General features: G+C 40.6%; 1 protein-coding gene across 1 annotated transcript in view; it reads right to left on the bottom strand.

Moving 5' to 3' along the window:
• JARID2 (jumonji and AT-rich interaction domain containing 2) overlaps positions 1-19,526 on the bottom strand; it is a 257,357-nt gene that overhangs the window by 39,923 nt on the left and 197,908 nt on the right. The window contains exons 5-7 of the mRNA XM_060774854.2: positions 13,848-14,024; positions 9,852-10,072; positions 487-1,531 (exon numbers count right to left, since the gene is read on the bottom strand). Coding sequence (XP_060630837.2) covers positions 487-1,531; positions 9,852-10,072; positions 13,848-14,024 — 1,443 coding nt within the window. The remainder of the gene's footprint in view (positions 1-486; positions 1,532-9,851; positions 10,073-13,847; positions 14,025-19,526) is intronic.

Raw genomic sequence — 19,526 nt, 5'->3', positions numbered from 1 at the left:
AAGCATGGAATGGATGGTTGAAAGAGAATGAAAAATGGTTGAAAAAGAATGGAAAATTATCCATTTTTTAAATTCATCAAAAAATTGATGGATTAAAGAAAAGGACACAGGTAATTTTTAAAGAGTTGCATGCACTCTTGGAAAATCCCTAAAAATCCTAATGTAAAGAAAACAGACGATGCTTCACTAAAATATGTATCTGATTACCTCTTTTTCTTTGGTCTTAAACTCTTGAGTACAGATGGTGCTTTTGCTCTAGTGCAAATAGAAGGAAATTGCACTGTAATGAGTGAAAAATTAATTCATCTCAATGGAGCAATACTATAGAAACACCCCTGAATCCATCTATACTGTCTATGAATTGTCCAGGAAATCAGGTTTCCTGCCATTTCACAAGACTCCAGGCCACCTGAAAATAAATATATATTCAAAGAATGCACTCTCATTGAAAAGCCAAGTAGAGATCCATGTAAACAAAGCACTAACCTATGAGTGGAAGCTCGTCCATCGTAATGCCCTGAGATTTGAGGTGCTTCTTGATACAGGCCAGCCGCTGCACATTGGGTCCCCAGCGCTTGCTGAGTTTATGGATGTGCTGAATCTGGGTCACAAACCGCATTTCCTCATTCAGCTTACACTCAGGTCTCCAGTCGAGAGGAGGGACCACCCTGCACATCCCATACTTCTCAACCTGAGGACGGACTGACTCGATGTATATCAACGGGTCATGGAACTCCTTTGGGGAAGGCCTGAGGACAGGAATGTCCTCCATCATGGCCCACCCAGACTTGATGCTACCCTTCTCGGGCTTCCCCGTCGAGTCGTGTGGCTTGTGCAAGGTCTCCGTTTGAGAGGTAGAATAATTATTTTCACAGGAGGCATTTTCAGTTTTGCTATGTGCTTGTTTCTCTGGCGTGTTCTTCCCCGCAGCAGCAGCAGCAGCAGCTCTTTTCGGCCTATTTCTTTCCAGGCTTTTCTGTGGTACTTCCTGGCTCCCAGGCTTTTTCACGTGGCCATTCAGCAAAGGTTTCTCTGCAGGGGCCTTTTTACTTGGGGCTTCAGTCACACTGGCTGCCCCCTTTAACTTCTTGGTCGGCGACTGTATTTTGTCTATATGGTTTGCCTCTTCCAGCCTCCTTTTCGAATTACGGAGTCCCTCCCTCAACTGCCTCCCCACCTCCTTAGTGCATGTCTTTTGGTTCAACTTGCCATTGACTTTGACACCGTTGACAGCGGTGTTGTTAGGCTTGGCTGCTCCAAGGGATAGCACCTGTTTACGGGTTTTTGCATTGCTACTTTCCGTTTTCCCTGAGATTGTGTGGTTGACAGGTGAACTGGGTTTGTGGTGATTTAGTTTGGTTTCCTTGACCAGTTCTTTCTTGGCTTTGGTGTATGTGACAGTTCCCTTTGTCACTGTTGCAGTGTACTTCACAGTTTTGGACGGTGAAGGTCTGACTTCTCTCATCTTTTTGGCACTGGCTGTGTTTGCACTCACAGATGACAATCGAGTGATACCATTGACCTTTGAAACCTGGGGAAACCAGGTAAGTCGGAGAGCAGGAGGAAGGAGAAAGAAAAAAGGAAACATCAATTAATAAAAATTCACACAAGCCTTGATTGGTTCAATCTTCTAAGCCTCGGAGGGGAAAAAAATATGCACCTCACATCTCTATACAGTGTTCCCTCACTTATCACAGGTGTTACGTTCCAGGACCACTCGCGAGAAGTGAAAATTAGCGAAGTAGAGATGCTACTCTTTCTCCCTCCCCTCCTCCTTCCCCGCTCGCTCGGGGAAGGAAGGAAAGGAAGCAAGCCCTCCTCCTCTTCCCTCTCCTCCTTCCCCGCTCGCTCGGGGAAGGAAGGAAAGGAAGGAAGCCCTCCTCCTCCTTTCCCCCCTCCTCCTTCCCTGCAAAACCGTGAGTCTGTGGAAAGCGAACCGCGAAGTAGCGAGGGAACACTGTATTAAGTTGTAGCATATGACTCTATATATCATCTCAATGTCACAAAGTAAAATGCATTATTATTTTTTAAAATGGATAGAAAACCCAAAAAGACTCATTTCATACTGTTCATACAGCATTGTTGATTCTGAGTGGTGCTTTTACTCCTTTTTGTTCATAGTAAGGTAATATTCATAAGGAAGATTTGAAGAGGCTTAGTGTCACTTTTCCACCTTTGCTGACCTAAACAACCTTTCCCAGCCCAAGCTCCACTTCCCAACCCCAATCTATGTTACACCTATTACTTCCAATTCCATGGAAAATTGCTGAAATATCCCATAATCTCAATTGCATCCTCTATCACAATTTCAAAATAGGCACATAATAGCATACCCAATCACAGGGACACCTGCTTGTCTATCCAATATGCACCCAAAAGATTAGCCTGGCTCTGAAGGACCCAGCCTCAAGAGTGATCTCACGGTCAGGAGGCAAAATATTAAAATTATCTATTGCATAATTGTTCAATAGTTTTTTTTCCTTTTTTAAAATTTATTTTATCGTAGTCTAATACATTTCTGTACATTGTTTGTTTTACAGTAGATACATATTATTCAATAAAACCTAATTGTTCAATAGTTATGACATGTGCAGATGCTACTATTATTTCTCCCCAAGGAGTTTGATATCCAGGCAGTTTCACTTTTATACTCTGTTCACAATGCATCAAAATAATCACTAATCTCCACTAAAAATAGGCGATAAGTCACTCAACTGATTTTAATGGGAGATCGTTGCAATTAAATTTTGTTGAATTGCCCTCAACATTTCTTAACTATGTAATGTCTTTTGTGCTTCACTAACACTCTGCAAAATCTATGGAGCTTGGGCAAGCCAAAGAATAAATAATAGTTTCAGGGGAACAAAAATATGATTACCTCTACGTACTTAAATAAGCACAAGGGAGAGAGTGTTTGCGATATTTACACTCCAAGCAAGGGCAGAAAGCAAAGGGCGGTGCACCACCCCTTTCTAGATCTTACTGTCACCTCTTAATGTTATAATTGCTTTGGTACAGGTAGGAGGTGGGTGCATGGGTTTGAATGTTTAGTTGCTATTGCTAAATTTACTAGGGGTTTAACTTCTAGAATCCAGCATATAAAATTATCCCAAAGACAGCTGTTCAGTCCCTTAAATGCTTCAGAATCATGTTCTTTAACTGCCCAGCCACTCTTCACAGCAAAGCTGGAGATATTCTGACAAGCAGAATGGTACAACAGTAAGCATAGTCTAATTTTTCAACTAAGATTCATTAGTTGGAAATGATTCATAAGATTCATAGCCCGGAAAACTCACAGGAACCCAGTGATTCTGGCCATGAAAGTCTTCGACAACACAAGATTCATTTGTCAGTAACGTAAAAAGCTGAACATGCGAGTGTGCTTCTAAAAGCTTCAGCAGCAGGAAGATAGATAGCAGAGACAGCTGTGTGTCCACCTCTGTAGTACCCCCGAAACTACGTTCACTAAATTTCACCCTACTCTGTAGCAACTGAGGAGTAATTTACATCTCTAAACTTTAAACCTACATTTTCTTTGGAAAAGGGTGTTGCTTTTTTCAGCAAGTAAAGCTACACTACATGGTTACCTACGTGCAATTGTACTTGGCAAAATGAGAGATAAGTATATGCTAGCAAGAGTGTCATATTTTCTCCTGTATTCCAAGCTATAAAGCTCCTGAGAAGGATGCCAGAAAGTTTGTTATTGAAACCGATCAGGCAGATAGGGATATTTGGAGTCCAAGAAAATTACTTAATTTCCCCAATTTTGTAAGAACCGCAGCTTCCGCCTCATTCATCTCTTGCAACTCCCTAATGCTAAGTATTGCAGAGTCACACACTTGTTGAAATAATGAAACACACAGAAACTCTGTACACATAAATATACACACACAAACCCTTGCCATTTTACACAGTAGGAAATAAGCATAACCTGGATACAGATGCAATGCGACAACACAGAACACTCAACACACACAAAGCGTACAATGTAAATGTATAAAATCATGCTTGTCAGCTGATGAGAAACTACACATTATAACATCAATGCCAGTAATATTTGCCAAAGGTAGCAGTGATTGAAGCATACTGTCAGACCACCTCTAAAATGCAGTGTTTTTGGTTTCAAATGCATTCATGGGATAAAATGCTTGTTACAACAATAGCATACAACAGACACAGCAAAATACAAGCATGCAGAGGAGAAGGGAAGGTCATCAGTGAGATATTACTTTGCAATACTTTATTATTTTTCTTAGTTCTTTATTTTTACACCACTTTATATTCTTCCTTTTCCATCACAATAGCAAAAGGATTTCCAACATATGCACTCTTTCAATCTCTCTTTTACCATGAAGAGTGATTTGGCGAATATAACATGTATTCCTGCAGAGGGTTGGATGGACAGCTCTTGTGGTCTTCCACCTAGGACTCTTCTATACATTGGGGTTCTTCAAGGAAACCAGAACCCTGAAACATCGGTGATATGAATCTTCCAGACAGGCCCAAAACACGGGACCTGTCTCAATTTTACCGGAGGTGTCCAAACAATGCCTCCGGAAAAAGTGAATTAATGTGGAGCAAACCGGGCTTTCTCTGGCTTACTCCATATTAATTAAAGGCCCAATTATATCCGGATCTTATGAAAGAGCCGAGTCTACAGAGGTGCTGGGTCTGTGGGGACTGATTCCTGGAACTGCTTCCGCAACCCAGGGGTGAGTCCTCACAGCCGTCCTGCTTCTTCGAGCTTTGAAAAGCCTGGAGGAATGGGATGGAGCCCACCCCCTCCTCCCCAGACTCCCATTTGGGAACCCCCCACTTCCTTGGAAACCCCTCCCCACAACTCCTGACAAGTCATTTTTTCATTCCAGGAGGAATGTTGGGAGAGATCAGTGCTGCCAGCAGGCCTCTCAAGCAAGTTTGGGGACCCCAATGGGGGGCTTCGGGGTGGCTTCATGCCATCTCAATTTGACTCACCCCCCCTCCCCTGGGGAAAGCCAGGTTTGGGTTGCAGGATAGGGACTAGGACTCATACCAAAGCAGGTTACTTTAACCCATTTTGGTGCAAGTTTTAAGTATGTGTGGAAGCACCCACAGATAGTGGATCCTGTTCATAAACTCTCAGATTCTTCAAATGAGGAAAGTAGCACGGGTGCAGGAGAGAAACTACAGCTATCCTCGACCTTCTGACTGAACAAAGCCTGATATGAGATGTACACGTTTTGAATAGCAACCTTAATCTTGCTATCTTTCATAAACAATTGTGAGATTTTTTTTACAGCATCAACTGCAGCCTACGTTCATGTGGTACTATCTGAGGTTCACAAAAATAGGACAAGAACTCATCGGGCAGATTTTATAGCATATCAGTTCCAGAATGGAAGACAAAACCAAATCCTTCCAAAAAATTTAAAAAGATATATAATCTATTCCAAGCTTACTTTTAAAAAATGTTTATGATTTTTTTCTACTCCAAATTTAACCACCTGCAAGTAAAGTAATATTCTCCTAGACCTAGAAACCAGTTGCCTTTTAGAGGACTGAGGCAGTTGAAGAACGTAAGGGGTTAACCCACTAATGAACTGTGATTGGTATCAGGCTTTCACAGATGCAGGGGATTGTTGTACAATGGCCCCAAGACAAACCTTCTTAAGAAACCTACAAAAGCATTTGACACTGAAGAGTCAGTGTTGCTAAGCAGCTGTGAAGAACACTGGAGTGGCACTATTTCTGACCCAGAGGCTGACACAAGAACAGACAGACAGGTAAGGAGTTGAAGAGAAAGGTCAGGGAAGAAAGAGCAGCAGAGAATTTAGCAGTGTTGGAGTGTGGTGCATCTGGCTCAAGGAAAGAGATGGTTGGCTGCAAAGAGACTCCAAGGAAAGGAGCAACTCTGGGCTCCTTCAAGACAGAGGGCTCCCAGCACCATACTGTGATATTGTGTGGGTCTTCCATTTTTCCTTCCTTAATGGATGGGAGAGAAACATTACGCCAAAACACCAGTAAAAGCTTCAGAGGCAAAAGAAGAAGACGAGACAAAGGCACTGAACTGCAAAAGGGCTTCTGAGGAACTCTGGGAAAATGAGGTCAAACGAAGAGACAAGGAATGCCTTCCAACGAAGCTTTTTTAATGCTACAATTTCCTTGCCACCTTTATACAATATTACAGGGAAATAGGAGATGTTTTCTACTTCCAACCCAGAACCCTCCTAATGTTTTCCCACCACTTCTGCATCTTATTTTACCACATGGGCAATGCACAGACAAATAAAATAAGAGCAGAAATAGTCGTACAATGTCAAACAGCTCACCTGGAAACATGAGAAAATGTGCTGAATAAGAGGTGTTATGAAATGAGCTACCGAGTTTTTCAGCCCAGCTTATACTTGAGTCAAAGTTATTTATTATTTTACTCTGTTGTTGTAGTAATATTTATTATTATTTTACATGTATTATTTTACTCTATTATTATTAACATTTACATTATTTTACTCTATTGTTGCTATTATTACATGTATTATTTTACTCTATTATTATTGTGATTATTACATTTACATTATTTTATTCTAGTATTCTTTTATTACATTTATTACTCTATTATTATTTTTATTATATTTATTATTTTACTCTTATTATCACATGGACAGTCTTATCTTAAATTACAGTTTTACGAAAATACTAGACGTCTCTGCCACCCGTTGCTGTGGCTCAGGCTGTGTATATGTGTGTGTGTGTATTTGTGTATATGTGTGTTTGTGTATATATGTAGTTTTGCGCATGCGTTGCAATGTATTTTTGTTTTTTGGCTTTTTAAGTCTCTTCTGCTGTGTTTTCAGTGTTTTTATGAGTGATGGTCACTTGCTGGCCTGATAGCTGTATTTGCTGTCAATTCGTCCAGTGGTTTTTGAGTTATGTTAATCTCACAAACAAACAGTACATTTTATTTATATAGATTCAAAAACATTTAACTTACTGATGCCTCAATTAATGTAATTTTATTGGTATCTATTTTTATGTTGAAATTTACCAATACCTCCAGCATTTTCCACCCTCGGCTTTTACTGGAGTCTATATGCTTTCCAAGTTCTTTGTGGGAAAATTAGGTGCCTCGGCTTATATTCGGGTCTTCTTATACTCAAGTATATACAGTATATCTATTTCAGCTGAATAACCTATAGCTCTCTAAACATCTCTAATAGAGAGACCTTGGTACTATTTATTTTTCCCCTTTAAAAATCTTGCTTCTCTCTTAACAAACTTGTGGCAAAACATATTGCAAAGCTATAGGAGTCTCAAAGACAGTCAGAATCCTCAGGAATGCCTTCTGAACAGGAGCAGTTCATTAGGGTTTCATGCTGCCATTTCTTGGCACCAGAACTGGTGTTCTGGTTAACATTTCTTAATACTATGAGGCTGTTTTGGGGCAGCAAGTTAGGAAGAACCTGCCTCCAAGATATATATCTGAGCTAACAATTGTGCTGGGGATCATTTCTTTAAAAAGTATGGTGTTGAGGGATGTTGATGAGTTTAGTCCCTTGAGGACCCCCCTTTCTCTTCCACAGACTGAGCTTGGGCAGCTTTAAATCAGAATGAAAACTGCCAAGATAGAAACCTCTGATATTGTGTGGAGAATTTCAGAAACTGCAGCCTACCATAACTAGTTAGTTATGTTAAAAGTCTTTTTAGTAACACCTCCATCGAGATCCTTCTGAGCCAAGTACTAAACCAGATAGGTACATATATGCTATAATACTTTTTCCCAGTCTTCTGATAGAGCACACCTTACTATCTGAAAACACACTGCGTATTCTTGATTTGTAGGTCTGATTCCCAACAGAGTTTCCCAGCAGAGAAGGGCTAAATTTGTGCTGAATTTTGCTGGTGGCTTTTGTGTTTCTGAAGTTTAATACACGTTGTCCCCGTGTTTTTTTGATAGAACCAATTAGGAAATGACATTTATAACCCAGGAACAAAAATCGTGTTACATAGTGTAATGCTAAATAGATTCTAGATTCTGCACTGTTTAAAAAAGGAATACCTTTTGCTTACAATTGCTTTGCAAGAGTTTGCGATGTAATCCAGAACTAGAGAAAGCAAAAGTAATCGTGGTAGGCGGTTTCTTACCTTTCTACTGTTGACACATCTCCCCCCATTAATCAAAAACACACAACTTTCGTGAGCAGCCTAATATAATGGATCACCACAGCGGTTCTAGAGCGAGTCAGAGTTCCATCCCGAGGCAGTGCTTACACTGGGCGCAACAGAAAGAAGTCAATTTAATCGTAAAAATAAGTAACAGTGATCTGTCATTAGAGTTTATCATCTGTTACACACTGCAAAAATTCTAATCACAAAATAATTACTCTATTTCTTGTTTCCCCCACCCCCACCCCACCCCGGGGTCACTCTCAGATTCAAAGACACATTTCATTTTCACACAATAGTACCAAAATTTGTCCTCCTTATCACATGAAATTCGGTTTCTGTACATGCTTTTAAAGAACTTGAATAGAGGACAGAATTGGTGCAATATTCACCAGCTTCATAAACTATGGATTATGAAATCAGGAATGAGTGTAGCACTGAACATCCATGCTTTCCTTTCCCTTTCATCTCAGCTCTATTCTTCCATCACAGCTCTTGCTTAAGTGCCTCGTTTTTTGGCATGCATTAAGTGAGGATTTTCTGTTATACCCTATTTGGGGAACTCTAGATTAATGTTTGCTAATAAACTGACTGTTAACAAAAGATTATCAGTAGTTAATAAACAACTCTGATTCTAACCTACTATCCTGGTTTGTTAACAGCCATTAAGCTGAATTTTCCAAATTTGGTCAGAACAGGAAGTTCTGAAATAAAGCCACAATGTAGAGGGGGACAGGGGAGACACATGCATTTCCAGCTTCCTTTGCGAAACAAAGAAATATAATCCACACCTGAAATCCAAACAAATGCACCTGTACTCATGCAGGGCCTTAAGAACACCTATGTAGAGCTACATTTACAAAGACAATACTTACTGGCAAATGACAGCCAAAAGCCCCTGGCTAATTGCTAAATATGGATGGGGAAGTTACCTCTAGGAGTGCCAGTCGGCAGCCAGCCAAAAGCATTCAGGTTTTCCCAATCCTTTTCCAGCTGAATAAAGATCAGCCAAATAAAGTCTTGCTTTAGGCTCTATTGTTTCATAGAGGAACTAGAGAGATTTCTGGCACTATATCTAAGAATCACGACTACAGAAAGAGAAATAAATTAACTGATACTAGAGCACAACAATAGGCAGGAGAGGGCATTATATAGACACAGATCTTTTAACTCTGAGGTATCCAACAACTAACAGCACATAGTTCTCCTCACTACATTAAAAATAAACTGGCAAATTGAGTTTGAATTAACAATTACATCCTTGGTTTTTTGCTAGGAACTAGGGTTATAAATGAAACAATACAATTATCAGAGTTGATAATTGTATTCCTTCTTCCTGTGTGTGTCAAGAAAAAAGAATCTGTCCCACAAAAAGCTAACATATGAAAAAGGTATTTCGGGACTGAGTTATTACAACCCACAAAAAGACAAAGACGGGTGAAGCCACACATACGACCAACCAGACAGATTTTTTAAAGTGACTCATGCCAGGCAGAACCTATGAGCAACAGAGCCAAAATAATAAGGTGCTAGAGAATATCCCTTTTAATCTGCATACAACTTCACTCCATTATTCATCTGCTCAGAAAAAGCCAGTCCTAATTCCTTCATGCTACACTTTGAAAAATTCACAATATTCCCTCAATATATATATAAAAAAACCTTACAATAAACCTGCACAGTTTCCCAAATGGTATCCCATATTCTACCTGTTTCCTTAAGTCCTGAGCCGATCGATGATGGTTGTGGTGGTTGTTAGTGAGCCCTTTCGTGGAGAAGCCCGTTGACGAATGGTGATTAGCAGCAGCCTGGTCCTTCCGACTTTCCGACCTGTGTTCGCTGTTCCTCTCCTTGGCTGGCGTCGTCTCTTTGACTTTGTGTTTATGGACATGTTCTCTCTCTTTTGCAGATTTGCTGGATCCGTTGAAGACTGGGTAGAGAGAAGGAAGAGCCATGAGAAAAACAAGTAGCAAAAAAAAGAAGGAATAAGCAAGATGATCATGCATTCCCGTTTAAGCCCCTTTTAAAAACAAGCGTAGGGGAAGTGGTAGTTCCCATAAGGAGAAGAAAAAAATCATCAGGGATTATGAGAATGGGCATCTCCAACTTTCCCAAATTCTGGAATAATATGCCATAATTATTTGAGAAAAAGCAAAGAAGGAAGCGAGATGACAGAGGTGTTTAAATGGGAATTCCATGGCAATGTTTTAGGTTGACATTTCTAAATATCCAAAAATAAGTTTTAAAAGGGTTAAATTCTTGAGCTCGTTTTTGTTTGCTCTCTGGCTGCTGAACTCTTAAGGTTAAAAACAAAGGGCAAGAATTCTGTCATTAACAAGGACTGTGCCAACTAATGAGCTGAAATCCACTAGTATGATGAGACAATGTCACTGGGTAATTATTTTTAAAAACAAGCTAGCCTTTTCCAACATGGGAACCATAGCATTATCATAGAAAACAGCTTAACCACTAAATGTATCACACCCATTTTACCATCTATCTCAACTCTATCTCATGCCTTTCAAACATTGCACCTCTGTTCAGCCACAATAATCTCATAATCATTAGATTAGTTCCATCTCTCCATTTTTTCTTTTTGCATGGATTATCACTAAGAGACTTACTTTAGGAAGGGATACGGTTTTGCTGTTCCATATTGCAATTCAGTGAATTGAATGTTGGACTAGGACAGCATGAGCAAACTAAGACCTGGGGGCCGGATACGGTACCCTGGCCACTAACCTCAGGCTCTCCTCATTCTCCCTGTCCTCTTGGCATAAGTACACGGTGACCCCGCTGCATCCTTATGCAGAAAGGACGGCGGAGAAAGGCATGCAGCCGCTGAGAGCCCTCTTGCCCTCCGCCCAGTGCGAGCAGCCCTGTCCTTATGCTGCAAGAACAACCGGAGGAAGACATGCAGTGGCTGAGAGCCCTCTGGAGTGCTCTCAGCTATTGCCTGTCTCGTCCTCCTACTGAGAATAGCCCAAATATTGGGGGAGGAGAATAGAAGCTCCTCAACTCCTCCTTGCTTTCGGCCATCAAAGTGGTATCATCTGCACATCTAAGGTTGTTAATGTTTCTTCCAGCAATATTAACTCCAGCCTTGTAATCGTCAAGCCCCACATGTCACATGATGTGTTCTGCATACAAGTTGAATAGGTTGGTGGGAGTATGCAGCTCTGCCGTACTCCTTTCCCAATCTTGAACCAGTCTGTTGTTCCATGGTCTGTTCTTACTGTTGCTACTTTGTTGTTATACAGATTCTTCAGGAGACAGACAAGGTGGCTTGGTATCCCCATACCACCAAGAACTTGCCACAATTTATTATGATCCACACAGTCAAAGGCTTTAGAATAGTCAATAAAACAGAAATAGATGTTTTTCTGAGACTCCCTGCCTTTCTCCATTATCCAGCGGATATTGGCAATTTGGTCTTTGTTCCTCTGCCTTTTCTAAACCCAGCTTGTACATCTGGTAGCTCTCACTCCATGTATTGCTGGAGTCTACCTCGCAGGATCTTGAGCATTACTTTACTTGCCATGTGAAATAAGTGCCACTGTATGAATGTTTGAGCACCCTTTAGCATTTCCCTTTTTTAGAATGGGGATATAAGTTGATTTTTCCCCAATCTGAAGGCCATTCTTGTGTATCTACAGTATTTTTATTTCTTCAGTCAAAAAAAGCTAGTGTTGGGAGCACAGTATCAATGGATAAGGAAACAACTACTTCTCCACTTCCTCCAGCCAGGAGAAGAAAACCAGAATTTCCTTAGAGGACCAAAGTAAGAAGGGGGCGTGAAAGGCAAGAGAATTTATCATTGAAACCCGAGGAAAGAACACAGAACTGATTTACTGTGAAGGTGCTGCCAATGTCAATAGAATATGTATGACTCTGGTGGGGGTATGGGAGCTCAAGTATTCTTTCATCCTTGCCGTTAGAGCTTAGGGCATTCAGCTAGTCAGTACTGAATACATTTTTTAAGCTCTACTGACAAGGTGCTGATCAATTTATCTGGATATGACATGAAGGCCATGTGAAGAAAAGACATTGTGACTCAGGCAGCTTTGCTGATTTGCAAGAAAGTAATTGATGTGATGCTATAGGAACCAAAAAAAGTTGGGGGTTCATGACCGTGCTAATGTATGGACTCAGTAACTAGGAAAACTGGATCTCAAAACCTGATTAGTTTCAAACAATGATTTTATCTTAAACAGCAAAAAGGAAGAGGAGACATAAAGAAGCACTAAAATGTGTTCTGAAGTGGTCAGAATGAGATAATTATTTAAATTATGCATGACAAGGTTGGAAACAAAACTCAACAAAATTTGCTCTGTTGTCAAGAGTTAGTGAGAAGTTACCCATCAGGGAAAAGATCTTAACATGGCTTTCCCTAAACCTGCTGCCTCTCCTGCTCTCATAACACTGCTGGTTGGGTTAAGAGGAATTGCACTACAACACATCAAGAAGGCAATGGATTGGTGTTATTACCTACGTTTGTTGTATTGTTTATTAAATATTTTATTGCAAAACTAATAATAAAAATTAATTTTAAAGAAAGAAGGCAATGGATTGGGAAGTCCGAGATTCTTACAAGAACAAAAATATACTGTATAACCCTCTTATCCATGGATATCCACAGTTTCACCTAACCATGTTCCCCAAAATATTCCTTCCCAGAAGTATTTGTGGGCCTCTCCAGGTCCTCCAGTGCTATTACATTTTATTTTTCCAGTCCAGGCATAGTCGAAATACAGAGTTCACTATTACCTACCCCTCTATTCTGCCTTGGTCAATACTGTGTCCAATTCTGGGCACTGCAATTGAAGGGAGATGTTGACAAACTGGAATGTGTCCAGAGGAAGGTGACAAAAATAAGCAAGGGTCTGGGGAACAAGGCTTATAAGGAGTGGCTTAAAGAGCAGGGCATGTTTAGCCTGCAGAAGAGAAGGCTGTGAGGACATGATGAGGGCCATGTATAAATATGTGAGGGGAAGTCATAGGGAGGAGGGAGCAGGATTGATTTTTGTTGCCCTGAAGACTAAGTTGTGGAACAATGACTTCAAGCTACAGGAAAGGAGATTTCACCTGAATATTAGGAAGAACTTCCTAACTGTGAGAGAGAGCTGTTTAGCAATGGAACTCTCTGCCCCATTGTGTGATATAGGCTCGTTCTTTGGAGGCTTTTAAACAAAGTCTGGATGGCCATCTGTCAGGGGTGCTTTGAATACGATTTTCCTGGTTATTGACAGGGGGATGGACTAGATGGCCCATGAGGCCTCTTCCAACTCTATGATTCTATGATGTGCCATTTCAGGTATCCGTGGGGTGGGTCTTGGAATAATTTGCTCAAATGTCATTGTAAAAATGTACGTTCTGTCATTATTGTATTTTAATCGTTGTACCATGTATTTTAACATGTGCATTTTGTAGAAAGGTGTTTTAATATATGTATTTTATTGCAAGTATTTATGGGAATGTGTTTTAACTTACCGTGAGAAGAGGTGAATAACAAGCACATTATTAAGGGATCATACTGTAGTGTAGAAGTGAAGATTCAACTAAGCCCATGGATGTCTTCCTCCATTCATATCAGCCCAATTTAGAATGTTCAGGTAATTTTTCAGAAGGACATACCTGGCAAGTTGAGAAGCTAGAAACAAATTACGGTATTTTAATTAAATAATTAATGGAGAGAAACAAATTACCATGCCCATTAGGAACTTGCTTCTGTGTTTTTCCTTTCCTAGGGGTTGACTGGCATGACGTTGAAGCATTATTTGTGGCCACCTTTGTGTCTTCAATTTCTTCATCTTCTTCTTCCTCTTCCTCTTCATCCTGAGAGCTTCCAAAATATACCATGTTGCTGGGCAGCGCAGGAGAACCTGATAACAAGCCAAGTACACACATGTCACTGAATGCACAGTTTTTAACTCCTATCAAAATATAGCGTTTGAACCATTCTGGTTAAGCACACGGGAATTTAGAGGTGCCACCAGGTTTTCCCATCCTTAACAGTGGCACGACACTGAAAGTTAACAGCAGAAACTTAACAGCCTAGTTAAAGGTGTTATAGCACAGACGGAAGAAGTTATGCCTATTGACATAAGAAAACTTACATCAACTAGCATGGGAGGCAGCGCATACTTCCAAAATTACTTAAGCGACTTCTACTAAAGCCATACTTGTCTGACAGGCACCTCTTAACCCCAGCCCTTCCTAGTCCTAGTAGCACTCTGACCACATCTAAATGGTTGCACTGGATGTGAGACCAGGAGGCACAAGTTTATTTTCCGTGCATTTTCGTGGCTCACCTAGGAGGTCTTGTGTATCTACATCTTACTTAACGTAATAAGATATTTGAAGTAACTGTTGAACCTAATCTGCACTTTACCTGCTTAATCTTTTTTCAAATACTTGTCCATTCCAGATCAGTTTCTGAATCAACATCTCAAAAAGAAAAAGAAGATCATGGTAACCATATCTAAAAAAAACTAGAGGTGACGTGGTCTATCCAATGCCGTTTTCTGAATGAGCACTCCAAATATCTCTGGGGACAGGCCTGAAAACTTTGACACTCCTTCCCCCCCAAATACCTTTTCTATTGGGCTGTGTAATCATTATTTTCTTTTTTTTTAAAAAACGTAACTGTTTAAAGTTTACAAATTTCATTTTGGTATACAATGACCTATGCCAGTTTCTTCTTAAGTCATTGGGTACACTGTTTGCCATTTTCTGTCAGGCCCACAGTCCCTAGTCACCTCAGTACTGAGGTCAAAAAGCAGAATAAAATTGATTGAAGTTAAATAAAAATCACCAAATTTAAAGACCATCCCTTATAAAACAGATTTGCCATATTTAAATTTTCCTAATATGGTAGCCTTTGGATACAGGATTTTTGTTTTTGAGGAGGGTGTCTTGTATTCAAAGAATTTGTCATCCTTTTACTGGCTATAGCCCATATATAGGTCATGTGACACTGGAAAACCCCAAGCAGGCTTCATGTCCAAGACCTTATATAATGTTATCCAAATGTCTGGCGCATCACAACAGTGTTTGAGAATAACGGGCAAGCATACTGACATAGGATTTTCCAATTATAAATCTATACACACATTAAAAGTCAAAATATGTATGCGTGTGTATGCAGCTGGGGTGTCCACTTCCACATACAAGCTCCTGCCTCCACCAAAAGCTCCCACTACTCAGGAGACACCAAAGGCCATCCCTCCGGCAACACTGCAGGTTATAGAGAGCACCATGAACATATACAAGAGCCCTGCCATTGTCGTCCACAAACAACTGTAAATGGCAACTGGCAGATGGCATATGTTCCATATCTCAAAAGATAGAGCTGATAGGGGCAAACTGGTGTCATTTTTGGAATCAGCAGGTCAGTTATACCGGATTAACATCCTAGGCAGTAAAATGTGTGTTGGCCTGTGCCATCTTTTTTTACTGTTCATAAACTGAAATGAATGGAACATGTTGGTCGAGACAATCAAAGATAATAATAATAATAATAATAATAATAATAATAATAATAATAATACTTTATTTATACCCCGTCACCATCTCCCCAAAGGGACTCAGGGCGGCTCACAAAATCACTCTAAGGTACTGGTACCACACATAAAATAGAATTACACAGCATAAAAATAACACACAGATTAACTGAATACTAAACAATGGACAACATCTAGCAATAAAATTAAAATTTTAAATTTATAAAATGCAGTTGTATCTGCGGGTCACTGGGCTTCTTCAACTAATGAACTAAAGTGACGAAGTAACAAGTGGTCATCATCACATATAATCATAGTAGACTACTCCAGGTCAAAGGCCCATTTAAAAAGTCATGTTTTTAGGCTACACCAGAAAGTTTGAAGAGTAGGGGCTAATCTAATCTCTCTAGGGAGGGCATTCCAGAGCCAGGAAGCCACCACCGAGAAGGCCCACTCTCTCATCCCCACCAACCATGCTTGAGATGGAGGTGGGGCCGAGAGAAGGGTCTCCCTGGCAGATCTCAAGATAACCAATTCATATAAGCATGGTCTAAAACAGTATATTCTCCATGTAAGTGGCAAACATAAAACTTAAAATATGGGAATGAATGTAATAAAGACAGAAAATAAAGCAGACTGGCAGATAATTCCACTGGACAAGACAAGACATGAAGAGGCAAGCATTCGAGTCACTGAGAATGCTCCATCAGATTAAATTGAAGAGTGAGTAAATACAATATAATACTTAAGAAGAAATACAAACCAAATATTGGTAAGTGATGCTCTTATTGGTAATGGTAACAGAAAATGCAATTGCTGATCAAAATATTTTTGGATTTAAAAAATGGATTTATTTTCCTCCTGCCTTAATACAGCTTTTTTCCCTGAAAGGCAAATTCTGTCTCAACCAATCAGATCATGGATACAGACAGCACCTGGCTTGCCAAAAGCAACATTTCATTGCTCTTCAGGATTAACTGGCAGAGGGTCCACAATATTTACTGAAGTGCAAACTAAATGTTTTCATCTGGACAGAAGTCAAACTTGAAAGCTCTGTGTCGGAAACCATTTCCGCTCAAGAAATGTCTGTGTAATTTGGCCTGTGGTTCGGGGGAGTGGGGAGATGGATTCACCCCTGTTAATTATTTGCCCCGGTTCCCCCTTCCTTTTTTTCGGATCCTTTTTTCTCCTTCTAACAATTCAACATCACCTGGCTGTGTTCCTGAGAAACACTAAAACAATTCAAGCTGTCACAATGATTGAAGGATGAAGACAAGCCAAGATGTGACCCTGTAAACATGTGCCATGCCAAATGCTACATTTCTGAAGGATCAGGGGGCCCAATCTGCCCCTTTCTTCTGATAGGAGGTCCTGATTTATAAAGACTGCATATAGATAAAAATCCTAGAAATGTTGTTTTGCCTTCACCTCAGTACTCATAACACAAAACCTGACTTCTATTTGCATGCAAGCTTCTATGCCAACATCAATGTAATCTGAACCATTTAAAGGCTGCTTTCATACTTGCCAGCATGATGTAAAGAACCTAGAGTGTAAATTAAATTCAGGTCTGTAGCTTTCAAGGGAGGAAGAGAAACTGTAATGTACAATGCCCCTCTCACAGGACAGAGTGTGCCGATGCTTCCATAAACAGGAGAAGAGCTTGGTTGGGTCAATTGAAAGTCTGCATGCAAGGCGAGGAACAGAAAGACGGACTGCCCTTCAAAGTATGTGCCCTCCATCACTAGCGGACCATGAACAGCCTGGTATTACGGCTATGACATACAGTCCAATTTCTTTTCCCCATCCCTCCAAGGCAGCGAGTGAAAGCAATGGAGCAGGGGACAATTGTTTATTCTCTGTGGGGGGAAATGGGGAGAAAGTTTCAGATTGTTTTTCCTTTGTTTGGGGGGGGGGGAATCGAGAGATCATCGGTGCGATTGCTTGAGGGAAAAATCAAAAGAAAAACAAAACATGTCCCTCCTCACTTCTTTTCTTCGCTTCCACACAAGACAGAAAATCCTGAGAATGTTAGGGCTGGTTAATATAATAAAACAAAAATACACCTGAAGGCATATATTCTTCAGCAAAAGCTCTGCGTATGCTTATATGGTATAGCATGCAACATGCTGATAAAGAGTATATTCATTCTAGAATTGTTCTTCTGCACCAATTACAATATTTAATCCAAACTCTGTAAAGTGACAATTTGATTTGTACTGAATTGGAGATAACCCAATTCAATGAAAATCACAGCCCTCGGAGGTGCAGAGAGTTAAACAGCTAAGCTGCTGAACTTGCTGACCGAAAGGGCGGCAGTTCAAATCTGCGGAGTGGGTGAGCTCCTGCTGTTAGCCCCAGCTTCTGCCAATCTAGCAGTTCGAAAACATGCAAATGTGAGTAGATCAATAGGTATCGCCTTCGTGGGAAGATAAAAGCACTCCATGCAGCCATGCTGGCCACATGTCCTTGGAGGTGTCTACGCACAAAGCTGGCTCTTTGGTTTAGACATGGAGATGAGAACCACCCACCCCCCACCCCACCCGCCCGAGACTGACATGACTAGACTTACTGTCAGGGATACTTTTACCTTTACTACAATTTGAAACCAAATTTAAAAATCCAAAGAAAGACACCCCCCCCCAAAAGACCACACATGAATGTCCCCCAAACTAAGTTATTTTTGACCCCAATTGGTCTTTAAGGATTAGTGCAATGTCACTCTGTTTTTTGCCCCCCCCCCAATTTGGGCTGTTTTAGGCCCAATACAAGCCCTTTACACAACAAGAAGTGATCCAAAAGTACTTTCCAGAATAATTTCCCTCGAATTTAAAATGGCTTAAAGGAGGAAGAACATGCCCATTCACATGCCCCTCCAAGACATATGGGTGACAAAAAGGTTTTTTTGGGAGTGTTTTCCCAATGAAGGGGATCCTGGTGGCCACCCTCCTCAAACATGCCTTAGATCTATCTTGAAATTTTTCATGTTTTCCCTATGTATATATTCAATTATGTTTGTTGTTTTTATGCCCAGAAGGAAATCCTCTGGGAAGTAAGGAAAATAATTACCCTCTCCCAGTTTTTAAGGCCTCCCATTTTGTACCTTCCCAAAAATGCATTTATGAATAACTGACCATCAGGCATGTAGCCCGGGGGGGGGGGGGGGGGCTTGAGGATCTTCAGCCCCCCCCCCCCAAATTCTCATGGTGGTCCACAAGAAGGCCTTACTGGTACATTATTTAAACTGTTATGATTATTCATATCATGATTTGATCACCATGCTCAATATATCCCATATGCATGGGGGTATTGGGGTTTGCTAGGGTAGACCCTCTTTCACTCAGACTCACCCCCCCCCCTCCCCCCCGCAAATTAAAATCCTGGCTACTGGCCTGCTGACCATTGACTTTTATTCTGGAATTTTAAATCAATTGCATTACCCAACAAAAGTGGAAAGAGCAGATGACAGTTATTATCTATGCAGGATGGAGACGGGTCTAGTTGCCTTATTTTTTCTTTTGCACTGTAGGATCCCAAACAAATTGAGACCATGAGGCAAGTGAAATGTCGTTTTGCTCCATGATGGTTCCATTTTTAAGAAGGTCTTCTTTCATTAGTGCATCAGTAAATTTGTAGCTTGCTTTGAAATGTGGTTATGTTTAATCTAAGCCCAAAACGAATGCAGCTGAAGGAGACCTAGTGTTACCAGGGAGGTGATTAAGGTTATTGGGTACAGTAGGTACTTGTGTGGGGGAACTGAAGACGTCTATGTATACTGTTCAGCTTTAACATGCAAGATCTTTCCAAGATTAAGCAACACTGGAAGGGGGGCATAATATTTTAAGGCAGTGGAGTGTCAAAAATGCACACAATTAAACTGCT

This window comes from Anolis sagrei, chromosome 4 (genome assembly GCF_037176765.1).
Source record: "Anolis sagrei isolate rAnoSag1 chromosome 4, rAnoSag1.mat, whole genome shotgun sequence".
NCBI classification, from domain to species: Eukaryota; Metazoa; Chordata; class Lepidosauria; order Squamata; family Dactyloidae; genus Anolis; species Anolis sagrei.
The sequence above is the reverse complement of the archived record's forward strand: the minus strand, read 5'-3'. Positions and strand labels throughout refer to the sequence as shown.